Here is an 18,598-nt window from a genome sequence, read left to right as displayed (position 1 = left end):
CAATGCTCCTCCTGGCGGTGAAAGTTACTGCGTTGTCATTTAAAATTTACAAGATTTTAATCTTCTTAGAAAGGATTAAGTGCTTCGAATTTCACCATGAAGGTAGATAGGTACAGATTTTCATGCTAGAATACCTTGAAATGTACTTACGAGGATACAGTATAGGTAACGTACGTATACAAATCTACTGAGCAGGTACTAACAATATCTTTGAAACGCTTGATGTGTAATTGCAAAAACGTGTTCTATACAGGGAAAAAAATATTCCCTGAAAAAGGGTACAAACCCCACTAAGTCACATCTTACTTTACATTACTCTCCCTTTGAGTACCATTTACAACTGTGTATGTTCCAGACAGTTCTGAGTTCTTCCATGACTTTAATTTCTGTTTCAGACACGAAAACAATGGCGTAAAGCAAGAACTGCTCAGACATCAAAAACTGGAGACAATAACTAAAAGTTAAATTAAAAGCACTCTGCTGTTAAAAACACATTTTAAAGTTTCAAATCTTCGCGCATATAAGAAATATTTTAAATAATAGTAATAAGAAAAATACCTACAGAAAACATAAGATAAATACCCATTGTTTTCTGGGGGGCTTCCTTCTCGTTGCTTTTTATATTTTAATAATACAATATGGCATATGGCTTGAGGTAAAACACAACTTCCCCCATTTTTCGAAATTCTTATATATGAAAAAATACCTCGCTTCGGATTTTAGAAAAAGAGGACCAAATTCATGGTTCCTTGCATTTTTCAAATTACAACGAAAAAAAGTTACCTTTGACTAGAATTTTTTTCGTAATTTCTGTTCAGTGGCACAAAAAAAATCTCATTTTCGTTCAACTATGGGAAACACGGGAACGACTCGACGGAATTCTTTGTTTTTGAAACAAGAATCGGGCGACGAACCCCCGTCCCATAAGAAAGAAGGCGTGACCCATTCCATAGCCAGGAGATTGACTCTCTCCGGTGGCAAAGGTTTAGGGTACATAATATGAGACCTACTTATGCTGATTGCTTATTCATCGTGAAATAAGTCTTAGAAAGGTAGGTAGTAGGTAGAAAGGTACATACGCATCTATTATGTTATCGAACATCTGGGAGTAACAATTTACTTTTCATTATTTGCTCATACGCCCTGGGGCTGTTTGATAAAGCAATTATAGCACTTGACACTTAACATTTCGTTATGAAATTTGACATCAATGCCATGTTTTCTTCTGTTGCGTCTTGTCTGTTGAAAAGTGCTAAATGGAAAGTCAGTAAAGTATGAAGTTCATTATGGAATAGCCCAAAGGTGAGCGGAGATAATAGTGCTTTACATAGACTGTGAGCTTAGAACAAGTTGTCCCATTATGCTAACAAAATCTCATTTTCGTTCAACTATGGGAAACACGGGAACGACTCGACGGAATTCTTTGTTTTTGAAACAAGAATCGGGCGACGAACCCCTGTCCCATAAGAAAGAAGGCGTGACCCATTCCATAGCCAGGAGATTGACTCTCTCCGGTGGCAAAGGTTTAGGCTCCAATATAACAATATATAGAAAATAAGTAACAATATACAAATAGGTATATTGTTATGTTTTTTCCTATTATGTCTTCGTTCTTCCTTCGCCTTCGGGAAGATCAGACCTATACAGATTTTAATAGTTCTCTCTATCAAAAATCTTGGGGGGGAAAAAATCGTGTGACAGACCAGATTTTTTAGACCTACTATAGCCTATAGTCGTTATCCATAACAATACGAAACACCCTGTATGTATACAATAAGTATATGGTCCTACTTGTAATCCAGTATACATAAATAGGTATACTTTCTATTATACCTGTTCAAATTTCTCCCTCCCTCCCTCTCACATCTCAATATGTCGTTCCCTTTTCAATTTTTCTATATCTCCCCTTCCCTGCCTACCTAGCCATTTTCTTTTCACCCGAAGTGGTTTATTTAGGTAAGGGGGTGGGGGTTACATAATATGAGACCTACTTATGCTGATTGCTTATTTCTCGTGAAATAAGTCTTAGGAAGTACATAATATGAGACCTACTTATGCTGATTGCTTATTCATCGTGAAATAAGTCTTAGAAAGGTAGGTAGTAGGTAGAAAGGTACATACCCATCTATTATGTTATCGAACATCTGGGAGTAACAATTTACTTTTCATTATTTGCTCATACGCCCTGGGGCTGTTCGATAAAGCAATTATAGCACTTGACACTTAACGTTTCGTTATGAAATTTGACATCAATGCCATGTTTTCTTCTGTTGCGTCTTGTCTGTTGCAAAGTGCTAAATGGAAAGTTAGTAAAGTATGAAGTTCATTATGGAATAGCCCAAAGGTGAGCGGAGATAATAATAATAATAATAGTGCTTATTTATACTGCTCGCATAGTACTGAGTCAGTAAAGTATGAAGTTCATTATGGAATAGCCCAAAGGTGAGCGGAGATAATAGTGCTTTACTTAGACTGTGAGCTTAGAACAAGTTTTCCCATTATGCTAACAGCTAACAGTGGAGGATAAAATTCCATACCTCGGCTGGGATTGAACCCACGCCCTCCTGTTTACCAGGCGAGCGCCTTGACCACTACACCACCGAGGGATAATAGTGCTTTACTTAGACTGTGAGCTTAGAACAAGTTGTCCCATTATGCTAACAGTGTACAAACACCTTATATGAAATTCTGAGAATTGTAATAATAAATTCAAATTTCTTTTACGCATTTTCAGTTCGAAATTTTAGACAAGTGTGCTTGAGCTTGGTCGGAACCTAAACAAAAATTATTTCATTACTACAAACACCTTATATGAAATTCTGAGAATTGTAATAATAAATTCAAATTTCTTTTACGCATTTTCAGTTCGAAATTTTGGACAAGTGTGCTTGAGCTTGGTCGGAACCTAAACAAAAATTATTTCATTAGAAATGACATGAAATTTGAGGAGCTTGCGCCCCGAGTTTCATCCAGAAATCTCCTGAATGAAAAGAACACCAACATGTTCAGTTATCTGTTGAGTTACTCCAAGCCAAAGTTTTTCGAAAGCCTTCTCTATCCGGCAATTTTTTCCGAAATAAATTTTGAAAACGAAATAATATCGTGTGATGTGTGACGGGTGTTTGTGTTATATTGTCTTTTGGTTTTCTTTTGTTGAACTTGGTTGAAAATAGTGTCCTTTGGTTTTCTTTGGGAAAAGAAATTCCGTGAGAAATCACAGGTAATTTACATCTGTTGGCATTTAATATCAAATGAGAATGAGTAACATTGGTACCTACTACCTATGAATAAGTACTTTAATTAATAATATACCTAATAATAAATTAATGATGGCCATAAATTATTTTCAAATAAGAAGAATATAAAAAAGATGTTTGATAGGGGGAACAGTGTCTGCTAAGGTCTTATTTTCCCGAAAGCGAAGAGAGAAGGAAGACAGAATAGGAGAAAGTCAGCCGTTCCGAAAACGAACCTTATCTGTTTAGGATAAAATCCACCCGGGGCGAGAATGGAACCCGCGACCTAGAGCTTACAAGGATAAATCCGTATAAAATACCCATATAACCCTATTAAAATTTTCAGAAAAAAAATGTGCTAACTGATCCAAAGTCAAAATCAAATCAAATCAAATTATGGTACCTTTGTGGTAAAGCAGAGAGCTTTCTCATAACTTTGTGGGTATCACAGTATTACAAGTCTTTCATTTACTCAATTATCATATTTATTATCGCTCGTCTCTTCGACTTGTAATGGCGCCACTGGTCGCTACTCGATTAATGTAGCTACTCAATTGTACTCACGAGTCTGAGTGCACCCTGAACTCCAAGCACAGTGCCGAAAAAAACATCAGCCCCGCCGGGAATCGAACCCGGACCTTCTGCGTGCAAATCTAGTGTGATACCCACTCGGCCACGGAGGTTGCTAACTGATCTAAAGTCTTTTATGTACCAAAAATAGGGTTGTATGAACGCCTACATACTATTTTAAGTATGCAATGTGCAATAATAAAAGTGTCATGTAAAATTGACTGAATAAGTGAATACTGAAGAATACCTAGGCTAGAACCTAACTATCAGTTCAGCGGTTCGTTCTAGACCTCAAGAGTTCTGATAAACACCTGTCATAGCACATTTTATAGTGTTTGCCCACAGGCCCCCATTTATAAAAATCTTGGCTTTAATTGGGGTAAAATGTTTGTGCTCTATATGTCACGAGGTAAATAATACCTAACCATTGTTCCCAATAATACCCTTTAAGCTCATCAAAAAACGAGGCTGAAAAATAACACCTTTTTTAAGTCAAGCCTTTCAAAAGTTAAGGAAAGGGGACTCTTCATGAGCACGCTGTATATTGGCTTTTGGCAATTATTTGGAATCAAGGCTCATGGCAAAGGTATCTTGAGGTCATTATCATTCCGTATCCAAGGTGTAGGTGTTCTTTCAAGACAAGGCTGTATTGACCATACTTTCTTTTGAAGTTTACAAAACTTTATCCTCAACCCCTCTGTATCTTTGTTGTCCTCTTCTCCTCAGCTTCTGTGTATTTCGCATTAGATTGACAAAAGACTATAACGCAGGGAAAGACTTTATTGTACACAAATTTCAGAATGATAAAGGAAGCTAGGGAACAAAAGGTAAGTCGAATGAAGAAATACAAAACATCGGTGTGAAAGAATCAAAACATTACCAAGTAACAAAGTCAAGGGAATTTTTTATTCTGTGGAAAAGGGAAGGACGTTTAAATTTAGCGCTAAAAGCTCCTTAATTTTCTAAAAAGCTTCTTTCTGTATTCTGAATTATAAATTTATATTTTTCCTGAATAAATTTTCTTTTCAACTCAAATGGAAAAACGGTGAAATTGAATTATGAGAGATGTATAGGTTTATTAGGTAGGGAGTACAAAACCTTTATCTGAATAAACGTATATACCTAATGTTTCATTTAAAAGTTGGTACGAAAACTCTGCTGTTGGCTGTCTCTTGTAGTGCTGCATAGATGTTTGTGCCCTATATGTCACGAGGTAAATAATACCTAACCATTGTTCCCAATAATACCCTTTAAGTAATGGAAAAACGGTGAAATTGAATTATGAGAGATGTATAGGTTTATTAGGTAGGGAGTACAAAACCTTTATCTGAATAAACGTATATAGGTACCTAATGTTTCATTTAAAAGTTGGTACGAAAACTCTGCTGTTGGCTGTCTCTTGCAGTGCTGCATAGATGTTTGTGCTCTATATGTCACGAGGTAAATAATACCTAACCATTGTTCCCAATAATACCCTTTAAGCTCATCAAAAAACGAGGCTGAAAAATAACACCTTTTTTAAGTCAAGCCTTTCAAAAGTTAAGGAAAGGGGACTCTTCATGAGCACGCTGTATATTGGCTTTTGGCAATTATTTGGAATCAAGGCTCATGGCAAAGGTATCTTGAGGTCATTATCATTCCGTATCCAAGGTGTAGGTGTTCTTTCAAGACAAGGCTGTATTGACCATACTTTCTTTTGAAGTTTACAAAACTTTATCCTCAACCCCTCTGTATCTTTGTTGTCCTCTTCTCCTCAGCTTCTGTTACGTAAGGGTTCTATTTTCTTCACTTCTTGCTTCCCTCATCTTTACCCTATGTCGTGACCTGATAGAAACGTAAAAGGAATCCTAAATAGATGAGGGAGAGACAGGATGTGTGAAACTCTCACATTACAGTTGAAAGAACTTTGCTTGAATTTTCCTTTTCGTCCCGCAGGACTTCAAACTTCTTTGACTTTTATGGCTACGATTAAATTTAGAAATGGATCATTTATATTCAAAATTTTATGTATTGAGTCAACTGTGGTTTATAGGTTTTTGTACAGCTTTACTTGACCTATTCCCCCCAAAAATCTTTAGAAACATAGAAGCAGAAGCAGAAGGGAGGCAATAGTGTTACTGAAGTTCATTTATATTCAAAATTTTATGTATTGAGTCAACTGTGGTTTATAGGTTTTTGTACAGCTTTACTTGACCTATTCCCCCCAAAAATCTTAAGAAACATACACTGGCAGAAGCAAAAGGGAGGCAATAGTGTTACGATTAAATTTAGGAATGGATCATTCATATTCAAAATTTTATGTATTGAGTCAACTGTGGTTTATAGGTTTTTGTACAGCTTTACTTGACCTACCTATTCCCCCCAAAAATCTTTAGAAACATAGAAGCAGAAGGGAGGCAATAGTGTTATTGAAGTTCACACCTTAATGAGACGAGATAACAAGGATGAGTTTAAAACAGGATATCTTGCAAAATACGGATTAACTATGAGGAAACAAAAACGTATGGAGATTTAAGAGTCACTGAACTTGATCCGAATCGTTTCATTATTTTCACTTTCCGCAGTAAATGCACGTTCACGTTACTTTTGAATTTGTTTTGTATAATTTTTTGTGGAACCCCTTTTATTTCCCTCTTGGAAACTTTTGGCAGGAAAAAGTGTATGGAAATTATGGAACAAAAAAGAGTGTTAGTGTAACTATACAAGAAGTTTAAAACATAAATCACACTCATTTTGTTGTTTCTAAAACTGTGGAAGTGAAAAAGTTTCACGAACACAACACCTTAAACAAAGTACGGACAAAACAAACGCACAGATTGTGCTGGGATGTAGCACTTTTAACTGCTGGATATAAGTAATGCTGTGAGCTGCTTTATTTGTTTAGTTAAAACATGGCTAACAAGGTGAAGGGATTGTCTTAAAAACTCATCGATTCACATAAGTAGATATGTGCAATATGCAAGTGTACATAGATATCTATGGTTCACATCACCTACATTGATCTATTTTCAAAGTTACCAATAACAGATGAGGAATGATGTGTCTCAATTGGGAGTTTGGCTACAACAAGAAATTTTAATTGTGTTAAGCATAAATGCTTGTCACAAATGTCGTTCCCTGCTTAATACACTAACACAAATGAGTGGATTAAAATCTAATCTGTAGCCTCCTTCCAGCTCTAGATGAAAATGTCGAATTTGAATGTTCAGAAAACTCATACCTACAAGGTACAAAATAACGTTAAGATTAATTGAATTTCTTGCTATGGATATGTACCTACCTTTGGAACAAATTCGCCTACTACCTTGCCGTTAATCCCGTTACTAATACCTATGCTACGTACATATACCTACCTACTTAGGTATTAGTACCTACCTAATTCAAAACATATCCTGTCAAAGCATAGAAATGTACCTTCATACGTAAGAGCAACATTGAGAAGAGATGGGGAGAAAATGAAAAGTGTATACAAAAAAAAAGTTCAAAACAAGAGATCAGGTTGTACCCCACAGGCTGTATACTACGTCATTTTTTGTTAGCAAGTTCTCTTCCTACTGTTTCAAACGTCAAAAGCTTGAAACAGCCGAACAGGTTGAACTACGCTGGGAATTGCATCTGAATTTCCTAAGGCCAGGGGATTACACACGTTGATCCAATCCTGTATAATATTATCTATTGAATAGAATATGAGAGAAACATCATAGACTCCGGTGGCGAAGTCCGTTACTAATACCTATGCTACGTATACCTACCTACTTAGGTATTAGTACCTACCTAATTCAAAACATATCCTGTCAAAGCATAGAAACAAAATGTACCTTCATACGTCAGAACAACATTGAGAAGAGATGGGGAGAAAATGAAAAGTGTATACAAAAAAAAGTTCAAAACAAGAGATCAGGTTGTACCCCACAGGCTATATACTACGTCATTTTTTGTTAGCAAGTTCTCTTCCTGCTATTTTTACTTCTTTGGGATTACACACGTTGATCCAATCCTGTATAATATTATCTATTGAATAGAATATGAGAGAAACATCATAGACTCCGGTGGCGAAGTAGTCAAGGCTCTCGCCTGGTAAAGAGGAGAGCGCGGGTTCAGTCACAACTGAGGCATAGAATTTCATCATTTAACATTTAATTGAGAATTTGACCACACAAATTAAAGACTAAGGGTTAGGTGGAAGAGAACGCCTCCGACGCGACGAGTGGTTAGCTCCCACTGAAGAGTTTATTAGATATTGTTAGTATTATTCTTATAATACGAGAAAAAATAAATATAATAATAAAAGTCGGATAAGAAGTAAAGAGGAGAAAATATCGAAAATCGTAAAATTTTATTGTGCTTGGTTTTTAGTCGTGAGGTCTTAATGACATCCTGAAAATACCCTCTAAATCCCTAGTTTTTTTCTCTCCCAAATTTCCCCCATTCGTGTGCCTTGTCATGCCCTATAAAAATAACTTTGTCCCACTCTCCCCTTCTTGGCAATCTTGGCGCTTCCAAACAGAATCCATTGCATTAGGCAATATTTTTATTCACCTTTGATTTTTACTTTCTTTTATTTGGGTTCACCTTCAAAAGTTCAAAACCCATTTTCGTAGATATTTTAAATGAATTTTCATGGAGAAAAAGAGAGTGTGTGAGAGAGAGTTTTCTAAAGAAGAAATTCAAAATTTTCATAACAGCCAGTTACGTAGGTATACAAAAAAGGGTAAAGTTTTAAAAGGTTAGACAACATTTAAACAAACTAACAAACCCCTTTGTACACCTCTACCAATGCTCCTCCTGGCGGTGAAAGTTACTGCGTTGTCATTTAAAATTTACAAGATTTTAATCTTCTTAGAAAGGATTAAGTGCTTCGAATTTCACCATGAAGGTAGATAGGTACAGATTTTCATGCTAGAATACCTTGAAATGTACTTACGAGGATACAGTATAGGTAACGTACGTATACAAATCTACTGAGCAGGTACTAACAATATCTTTGAAACGCTTGATGTGTAATTGCAAAAACGTGTTCTATACAGGGAAAAAAATATTCCCTGAAAAAGGGTACAAACCCCACTAAGTCACATCTTACTTTACATTACTCTCCCTTTGAGTACCATTTACAACTGTGTATGTTCCAGACAGTTCTGAGTTCTTCCATGACTTTAATTTCTGTTTCAGACACGAAAACAATGGCGTAAAGCAAGAACTGCTCAGACATCAAAAACTGGAGACAATAACTAAAAGTTAAATTAAAAGCACTCTGCTGTTAAAAACACATTTTAAAGTTTCAAATCTTCGCGCATATAAGAAATATTTTAAATAATAGTAATAAGAAAAATACCTACAGAAAACATAAGATAAATACCCATTGTTTTCTGGGGGGCTTCCTTCTCGTTGCTTTTTATATTTTAATAATACAATATGGCATATGGCTTGAGGTAAAACACAACTTCCCCCATTTTTCGAAATTCTAAAAAAAAATCTGAACTCTAACTATGTATGCATCACCCATTCTGATGTAATAACGGGTTAGATTCCTCAAAATATTTCAGTAGTAAAGCAGTGCAATAGTCCTAAACTAAAATGGAGGCGGTACACAAGGGATCAAGAAGAGACCGCCTCAACACAATAAAGCACATGCAAAGACAGCAAGTATAATCTAGTTACGATTCAATCCTACCACAGAAAACAGACGGATCTTATCTTGTCATATACAAATGAATACACAAGGGATCAAGAAGAGACCGCCTCAACACAATAAAGCACATGCAAAGACAGCAAGTATAATCTAGTTACGATTCAATCCTACCCTACCACAGAAAACAGACGGATCTTATCTTGTCATACACAAATGAGTGGATTAAAATCTAATCTGTAGCCTCCTTCCAGCTCTAGATGAAAATGTCGAATTTGAATGTTTAGAAAACTCATACTTACAAGGTACAAAATAACGTTAAGATTAATTGAATTTCTTGCTGTGGATATGTACCTACCTTTGGAACAAATTCGCAGCCAGGAGATTGACTCTCTCCGGTGGCAAAGGTTTAGGGCTCGGCAGTCGACAGAATACACTACTGGAAGAGGAAATCGTGCCACCCTGTGTCAATAGTCCCCCGCCTGAACCTTTGACTGAGGACGAGAAGAAATTGCTGATAGAAACTTGGAAGATTCTTGAAGACGACATCGCTAAAGTAGGAGTCATCACTTTTATAAGGTAAGATTCTTTTTGTTTCATACAAGGTAAGATTCTTTTAGTGTATTCATACAAGGTAAGATTCTTTTTGTGTATTCACACAAGGTAAGATTCTTGTTGTCTATTCATCAAAGTTATGATTCTTGTTGTCTATTCATACAAGGTATGATTCTTGTTGTCTATTCATACAAGGTAAGATTCTACTTGAAGGTTCTGGTTTTGTCTAAGGCTTTTCTCCTTACGAACGAAAATGTTCAAAGTTTTGAGATGGTTTCCTGTGTGGTTGTGTTTAAGAAGTTCAAGTACGTACATATGTAAATTATACCCGTACATTGTCTTGAACATTCAACAAGTCAGATAATAAATTACGCATATTATTATGCAGTAAGAACATAAAATTTTCATACACAAATGGGGGTTTAGGGAGATGTTAGAACGAGTGGTGAGAAGCAAACTTCAAATGTCGACATCTAGTTGCTGTTGTTACAAACTGCTGTTCTGTAAATAGGTACTTTTTAATATTTATTAAAAAAGAAGTTTGATAGAGGGAACTGTAACTGCTAAGGTCTTATCGTCCCGAAATGTAGAGAAGGAAGACAGGATAGGAGAAAGCCAGACGTCCCGAAAACGAACCTAATCCGTTCAGGATAAAATCCGCCCCGGGCGGGAGTAGAACCCTCGACCTAAAGCTTACAATGCAAACGTTCTACCCTCCAGGCTAACTAGACTGGCAAAGGTACTTATAAAGGTCAGAATCTTCTTAACTACTTGATTAGAAATTCTCAGTGTCGATTAATTAATTTTACGATTGCAGTTCTCCAAACTCGTAATTTAATTTTCATTTTAATTCGTTCTCAGCAAATTATTCTAATTAGGGGAAAAATTAACCACAAACCACCCGTGAATCAAGTGCAAGCTTAACAAAGCAAGCTGGTTTGTCAAATGAAATGAATTTAGTTTCAAAGTTTGGAGTTTTGTAACAAGTGTTTGTAGTTTTGTTAGCCGTTCCATTCCTTTGTATTACCACAAACATCATTAATCATTCTTTTCTCGGATGCATGTTTCTTGTAAGAGATATTCGGCAGGGTTGAATGGGCATTACATTATTACAATCTGAAATTGGTAATCTTGAAAAAAGTCGAACATTTTTCTCAAAAGAAATTGGTGAAGAGGGTTTCCTTCCAGGAAACAAAGCGAAAATAATAAATGTAATATTTTTTCAGGGTTGAATGGGCATTACATTATTACAATCTGAAATTGGTAATCTTGAAAAAAGTCGAACATTTTTCTCAAAAGAAATTGGTGAAGAGTGTTTCCTTCCAGGAAACAAAGCGAAAATAATAAATGTAATATTTTTTCTTGGTATCTACCGAAATGAATTACATGTGCCTACTTGAAATTTTATTTTAAACCCTCGGCTTTCATGCGTAATACGGTAGATGTAGCCAATGAAAGGGTCTGCAAATTAAAAAGGGGGGTTTACGCTAAATATACACACAAATTGTACATACTCCTAACTCGTGCGTACAATTGAAAATAATAATGTACCCTTATCAAAAGAGAGGGAAGACAATGTAACTCCAGAAACCTAATAAATTATTCTCATGAATAAAGGAGAGAAGAGGGAAAAAATCTGGTGTGAACAACTGAACATCCCACTACTTTCTATCACGTTATGGAACAAACTACAGAGTGTCTAATACAAAATGTAGGTAATAATAGGGAGTAAAAAGGGAACTTTTAATAGAAGGCATTTTAAGGAAGAGGAAAGTAAACGTAAAGTGGGGGCTAGGAACATCACAGTACTTTCTTAATTTACAAATTAAAAAGGGGGGTTTACGCTAAATATACACACAAATTGTACATACTCCTAACTCGTGCGTACAATTGAAAATAATAATGTACCCTAATCAAAAGAGAGGGAAGACAATGTAACTCCAGAAATCTAATAAATTATTCTCATGAATAAAGGAGAGAAGAGGGAAAAAATCTGGTGTGAACATCCCACTACTTTCTATTACGTTATGGAACAAACTACAGAGTGTCTAATACAAAATGTAGGTAATAATAGGGAGTAAAAAGGGAATTTTTAATAGAAGGCATTTTAAGGAAGAGGAAAGTAAACGTAAAGTGGGGGCTAGGAACATCACAGTACATTCTTAATTTACATCTTACGGAGAGGAGAGTTTGCGGAGGCCTACAATAAAATTATTATTATGATATTATCGATCTCATCTAGTTGATAGATCATGGACGTAGTTATTTATTGTTAGCAGATACCTACCTATGTCACAAATTTGGTCCAATATCTAATTATGAAGAATTTTTCCAGCGATTTCTGACTTGTATGTACCCAGATGTGCCGGATACATATAAGTGGGGGCTAGGAACATCACAGTACTTTCTTAATTTACATTTTACGGAGAGTTTGCGGAGGCCTACAATAAAATTGTTATTATCAATCTCATCTAGTTGGTATATCATGGACGTAGTTATTTATTGTTAGCAGATGAACCTATGTCACAAATTTGGTCCAATATCTAGTTATGAAGAATTTTTCCAGCGATATCTGACTTGTATGTACCCAGATGTCCCGGATACATATAGATTTGAATGTTCAGAAAACTCATACCTACAAGGTACAAAATAACGTTAAGATTAATTGAATTTCTTGCTATGGATATGTACCTACCTTGGGAACAAATTCGTCAATATCTAATTATGAAGAATTTTTCCAGCGATTTCTGACTTGTATGTACCCAGATGTGCCGGATACATATAAGTAGATACTTACATACCTATTTATTTTGTAATGAGTTCCCCATCATCGATTTGGGAAGATTGAACATCTGTACCATTAAGTTCACTCAAAAGCATCAAGTAGGCAGGTACAACGCTTGCGGACTCTCGAACGTTTGGGCGAAGAAAAAAGACATTTCCAAAGGCAAGGTGGCAATTTTCCTAAAAGCGAGATAAAATGTACCGAATATTTAAAAGTCAAAATGAAAACAAGAGAACAATAGAGCCACAGCGAGGGCTCTCCCTGTCTTTTTGCCCCAGTTTATTCATTTATTTTTTATGTGAATTTGTTTTTTCTTTTTATTTTTGGTTAAATTTTTCATTATCTATAATTTTACGATTTTTTTTTCTCCATAAATATAACAATAGATGTTTTTGTTTCTTGTTATAGCATTTATCAATGACTCTATCTCATTCTCTAAAAGTCTCCAGGCTAGTTGAAGCTATACAACAGGCAGGTAATTAGTTTGGGGACAGGAAAAAACATGAAACTGGGTTTATTTGTTATAATTTTATTACGAGACAGGATTGTCATTTAATTAAATAAAAACCCCCACTGCCGACGGTAAATTTTGATTTTTTTATTATTATTATTTTAAATATACATTTTTATTGTTATATTTTTAAGCAAACGGAGGAATCATATGTCTCTCGGTATACAAAATAAAATAAATATGGGTTATAATTTCCACCTGAAACATAATCCACACACAAAGGAGGCAAGTTAGACCAAAGAAACAAATATTTTACACCAGAGCCATACAATGCAATCATTTTTTTTTTCTTTTTTATATTGTATACAGGGTGGTTCGTGATTTTCGAACCACGCTTATATCTCAGAAACGGCTGGGGATTAAGGAATGAAATAAACGGCATCATGTAGATGAAATTTTGATGATTAAAATGGCTTTTTTTAAATTTGCAATTTTTTTTGCAAAATGGCCCATTTTTTGCCAAATATAGGTCACTCTTATGGGAACCCCTATTTTTTATTTAATTTTTGGAATCAGCATAAAATTTTAATTAAAAAAATGTATTCACTCGAAAAAATTTGCTCTGCAAAAATTTGCACAAATCGCGATTTTGTGTGCGTCAGTGACCCCAGATTTGATGAACAACGCAGTTGGTCCTGAGTTAGAGCGAAGAATGCCTTACTGTGTACAAACAGATGGATCTCATTTTGAACAGCTTTTATAAATTTGTTTGTTGTTGTTGATTGTTGTTGAAATAGTTAAGTGAATAATACAAAAACTAAAGAAATAATTAAGAAATTGTTTTTCTTTCTCACAGTGTACAGAATTTTTGTAGAGCAAATTTTTTCGAGTGAATACATTTTTTCAATTAAAATTTTATGCTGATTCCAAAAATTAAATAAAAAATGGGGGTTCCCATAAGAGTGACCTATATTTGGCAAAAAATGGGCCGTTTTGCAAAAAAAATTGCAAATTTAAAAAAAGCCATTTTAATCATCAAAATTTCATCTACATGACGCCGTTTATTTCATTCCTTAATTCCCAGCCGTTTCTGAGATATAAGCGTGGTTCGCAAATCACGAACCACCCTGTATAATTTTTTAAAAAAATAATAATAGAAAAGCATCACCGTTCGTAAATTTCCAATGGGAATATTGTTGCGGGCACAGGTATACTGTGACTGGGCTGGAGAACGTAGAGATGGCTTCGGGCTAAACCTTTGTTGCTGTAATTCCTTTTTATTGTGAGTATATTCTAAGCACGGCTTAATTCTGACCGAGGGAGGGTTAAACTCTAAGTCTATTTAGATGAATTGTGGCCGAGGGTTAAACTGTAAGTCTATTAATATTAAGATGAATTGTGACCAAGGGTTAAGTTGTAAGTCAAGATGAATTGTCTCAACTTTGGTGTGGCGCCGCGCTAAGCATTTCTCATTTTTCTTGGGAGCGCTTTTCTCTTGATGTTTTTTATTCAAAACAATAATGTTTTATTCATCATGATGGAATAGCACGTTTTATTGTTTAGTAATAAAGTTGACGGCAAATCTTTATTAATGGACACTCGTGCTTCAACTGCGGTATTTTTCTTGAAAAAATACTTTTCATACAAAAATGTTGGCTGCAGTATTACGAAACTGTTGGGTGATCTTGAAAAAAAAAAAACTGTAATGTAGTTATTTCAGCTTTAAATATTAGGGTTATGTATAGGTAAAGGAAGGTTCCCTATGTCTATCTAAATGTGTTATATTACTAGTGGTAGGTACTTAAAAGTACTGTCTAGACATCTTACTGATTTTTGCCGTTTTGTGTTTTCAGCCTGTTCGAAACGCACCCCGATGTACAGCAGTCATTTATGCCTTTCAATAATATCGAACTCGAAGATCTCAAACATAGCAAACAGTTGAGAGCACACGCCTTACGGTAAGTCTCATTACTTTGCAATGAAATGATTGTAATACAATACCATTAACCATTAGTGTATGTAAATGGTAATCAAATTCACACGCTAGGCTTGAATCGTTTTGTAATCATTACAGTGAATCAAAAATGATTTTTCTTTCATATTGACTGAATAAGAGAAAATCATTTTGAGTTACATAGACTAGTTTCACACATGCAGTTTTATTCGGTTCCTTTTCGGTTTTTACCAAAACCGTTCACACACCAATCACCAAGGCTAATTATTGGCAAATAATACACTGTAGTTGTTTGAAATCTACAAGCACTTAATGCTTGTTCATTTCTCTTTGTATAAAAAAAAAAAATTGAAGACACTAGAATTGACTAGAAAAATATTTGAAACCCAATCACCAAGGCTAATTATTGGCAAATAATACACTGTAGTTGTTTGAAATCTACAAGCACTTAATGCTTGTTCATTTCTCTTTGTATTCAAAAACAAATTTTTGAAGACACTAGAATTGACTAGAAAAATATTTGAAACTTAGGGTCTGCCACGAAAATCCACAGATTTGTTCCCATCCAGAATCTTACCACCTGTGTTCTGCAAAGAGATATTCAAGTTGAGTTACTCATTACTGAATATCTCAAACATAGCAAACAGTTGAGAGCACACGCCTTACGGTAAGTCTCATTACTTTGCAATGAAATGATTGTAATACAATACCATTAATTATTAGTGTATGTAAATGGTAATCAAATTCACACGCTAGGCTTAAATCGTTTTGTAATCATTACAGTGAATCAAAAATGATTTTTCTTTCATTTTTGATGAATAGAGGTTACCTACGCATTTGGGTAAAAATTATGAATAAAAGGTCGATTCGTGGAGGAACACCAGATGAGTCCGAGAATCCCAAATCGTCCGATTTGGGTCCCAACTCAAAAAAGGTCATCCGAGTTGCGTCCCCGGTACCTGAGATTGAACCCTATATACTTGAGACCATAAAATAAACAAATAAGTATATAACGAACAGGGTGACCAAAAATAACTGTACCTATACTACAGTATGGCCATAACTTCTGTATTCTATACGCCTATAGGAACAAACTTTGAACATGAACGCTATTGCTATTAATTTTGTACTTGTCTTTTGTGTTTAACCTAACCCTATAATAACACTGGTCACTGCTCAAATAGTGAAAACTCTTTACCTTTGACACGTTTGGCAACGTAGCCTACTTTTTAGATGAATCCTTGCTGCCATATTCAAATGGATGAACCACCTTTTTGCATTTAACCTAACCCTATAATAACACTGGTCACTGCTCATATTGTGAAAACTCTTTTTTGCGTTTAACCTAAGCCTATAATAACACTGGTCACTGCTCATTTGTGACAGCTCCTTTTATAGCAACATTCCATTGACGTAACTTCTGAACAAGTACAGTTGAATTTTTTTGTAGGTACCTACATGATGAAAGCTGAAAAAATGGTGTGTACAGTATTTTTTTGTCACCCCGTACTACATGTATACAGATGAATGGTTGATGTTCATTGATCTGAGCGTTAGGATTGACACCCAGAGTTGTTCGCATGATGGAATTGAATGTAGCTAGTTCCAAGTATTTAGGTGGATAGAAAGGTTGACCACTGTAAGCTAACTCCTGAAGTTTGTTCACCAAGATGATACTTTCCTCATGAAAGATTTTGATGTATTGTTTGAGCACTTTGAAAACGAATACTTGAGTGATGACTTTCTTTGACGCTTTCCAGTGAGGAATGTCTTTATCTACAAATATGCCTGTAACATATTATGTACCTAAATTAACATCCACGTATATTAATGAAATTGTAAAATCATGGAATTTTTAGTTATTCTTACGCCTTATGAATCAAGGATCCCAAAAATCACAGTAGAAAATTTTCTTAAAGTAAGTTTTTCCTCTTATATAGAAATTTTCAGTAAATTTGCCATTGACGTGTCTTATGCATAATTACCGTATAAAATAAAAGGTCAATAATTTTGGAACACATGCATTTTATCTTGGATAACAATGGTTGCAGAAAATCAGTACCTATGTACCTACCTAATTTGTTTAATATTCAGTTTATTATCATTCTTGAAGGTTTAGGGCTCGGCAGTCGACAGAATACACTACTGGAAGAGGAAATCGTGCCACCCTGTGTCAATAGTCCCCCGCCTGAACCTTTGACTGAGGACGAGAAGAAATTGCTGATAGAAACTTGGAAGATTCTTGAAGACGACATCGCTAAAGTAGGAGTCATCACTTTTATAAGGTAAGATTCTTTTTGTTTCATACAAGGTAAGATTCTTTTAGTGTATTCATACAAGGTAAGATTCTTTTTGTGTATTCATACAAGGTAAGATTCTTTTTGTGTATTCACACAAGGTAAGATTCTTGTTGTCTATTCATCAAAGTTATGATTCTTGTTGTCTATTCATACAAGGTATGATTCTTGTTGTCTATTCATACAAGGTAAGATTCTTGTTGTCTATTCATACAAGGTAAGATTCTTGTTGTCTATTCATACAAGGTAAGATTCTACTTGAAGGTTCTGGTTTTGTCTAAGGCTTTTCTCCTTACGAACGAAAATGTTCAAAGTTTTGAGATGGTTTCCTGTGTGGTTGTGTTTAAGAAGTTCAAGTACGTACATACCTATGTAAATTATACCCGTACATTGTCTTGAACATTCAACAAGTCAGATAATAAATTACGCATATTATTATGCTAAGGTAAGATTCTTTTTGTTTCATACAAGGTAAGATTCTTTTAGTGTATTCATACAAGGTAAGATTCTTTTTGTGTATTCATACAAGTTATGATTCTTGTTGTCTATTCATACAAGGTATGATTCTAGTTGTCTATTCATACAAGGTAAGATTCTTGTTGTGTATTCATACAAGGTAAAATTATTATGCAGTAAGAACATAAAATTTTCATACACAAATGGGGGTTTAGGGAGATGTTAGAACGAGTGGTGAGAAGCAAACTTCAAAAAATGTCGACATCTAGTTGCTGTTGTTACAAACTGCTGTTCTGTAAATAGGTACTTTTTAATATTTATTTAAAAAAAGGGGGTTTGATAGAGGGAACTGTAACTGCTAAGGTCTTATCGTCCCGAAATGGAATAGAGAAGGAAGGCAGGATAGGAGAAAGCCAGTCGTCCCGAAAACGAACCTAATCCGTTCAGGATAAAATCCGCCCCGGGCGGGAGTCTGAGCTATGTAATTTTCTTGCATTTCTTCAGATGTTCCTTGAATTAGGCAATCGAGAAATGACTTTCCTGTTGAAGATGAAGTTAAGCCTCAAGGTGGAGTTTTAAAATTATGACCTTAAGCTTAGAAAGCGGCCAAACCGTACAATTCTGGAAACCCACCCCAGGCACATTTTGTTCTACATAATCTATCATTA

At 35.1% G+C, this 18,598-nt stretch overlaps 2 protein-coding genes and 1 long non-coding RNA gene across 3 annotated transcripts; all 3 read left to right on the top strand.

Annotated features, from left to right (window-relative positions):
- The first annotated feature begins 397 nt into the window (after window positions 1–397).
- LOC103506318 lies at window positions 398–18,068 on the top strand. The gene is made up of 3 exons (XM_008470703.3): window positions 398–983; window positions 17,291–17,462; window positions 17,920–18,068. Exons 1-3 carry the CDS (start codon window positions 851–853, stop codon window positions 17,921–17,923), a joined length of 309 nt encoding a protein of 102 aa, XP_008468925.1. The 5' UTR covers window positions 398–850; the 3' UTR covers window positions 17,924–18,068.
- LOC113466207 lies at window positions 1,375–13,247 on the top strand. Its single transcript, XM_026821403.1, has 3 exons — window positions 1,375–1,523; window positions 9,840–10,011; window positions 13,181–13,247. The coding sequence occupies exons 1-3, from the start codon at window positions 1,391–1,393 to the stop codon at window positions 13,191–13,193; spliced, it is 318 nt and encodes a 105-aa protein (XP_026677204.1). The 5' UTR covers window positions 1,375–1,390; the 3' UTR covers window positions 13,194–13,247.
- Window positions 2,909–9,255, top strand: LOC113466209. The gene is made up of 2 exons (XR_003390678.1): window positions 2,909–3,220; window positions 8,976–9,255. It is a non-coding gene; the product is annotated as an uncharacterized LOC113466209 (long non-coding RNA).
- Window positions 18,069–18,598: the final 530 nt, after the last annotated feature.

Source organism: Diaphorina citri, unplaced genomic scaffold (assembly GCF_000475195.1).
Source record: "Diaphorina citri unplaced genomic scaffold, Diaci psyllid genome assembly version 1.1 scaffold227, whole genome shotgun sequence".
NCBI classification, from domain to species: domain Eukaryota; kingdom Metazoa; phylum Arthropoda; class Insecta; order Hemiptera; family Psyllidae; genus Diaphorina; species Diaphorina citri.
Note: the sequence above shows the minus strand (reverse complement) of the source record. Positions and strands in the feature narration are given on the sequence as shown.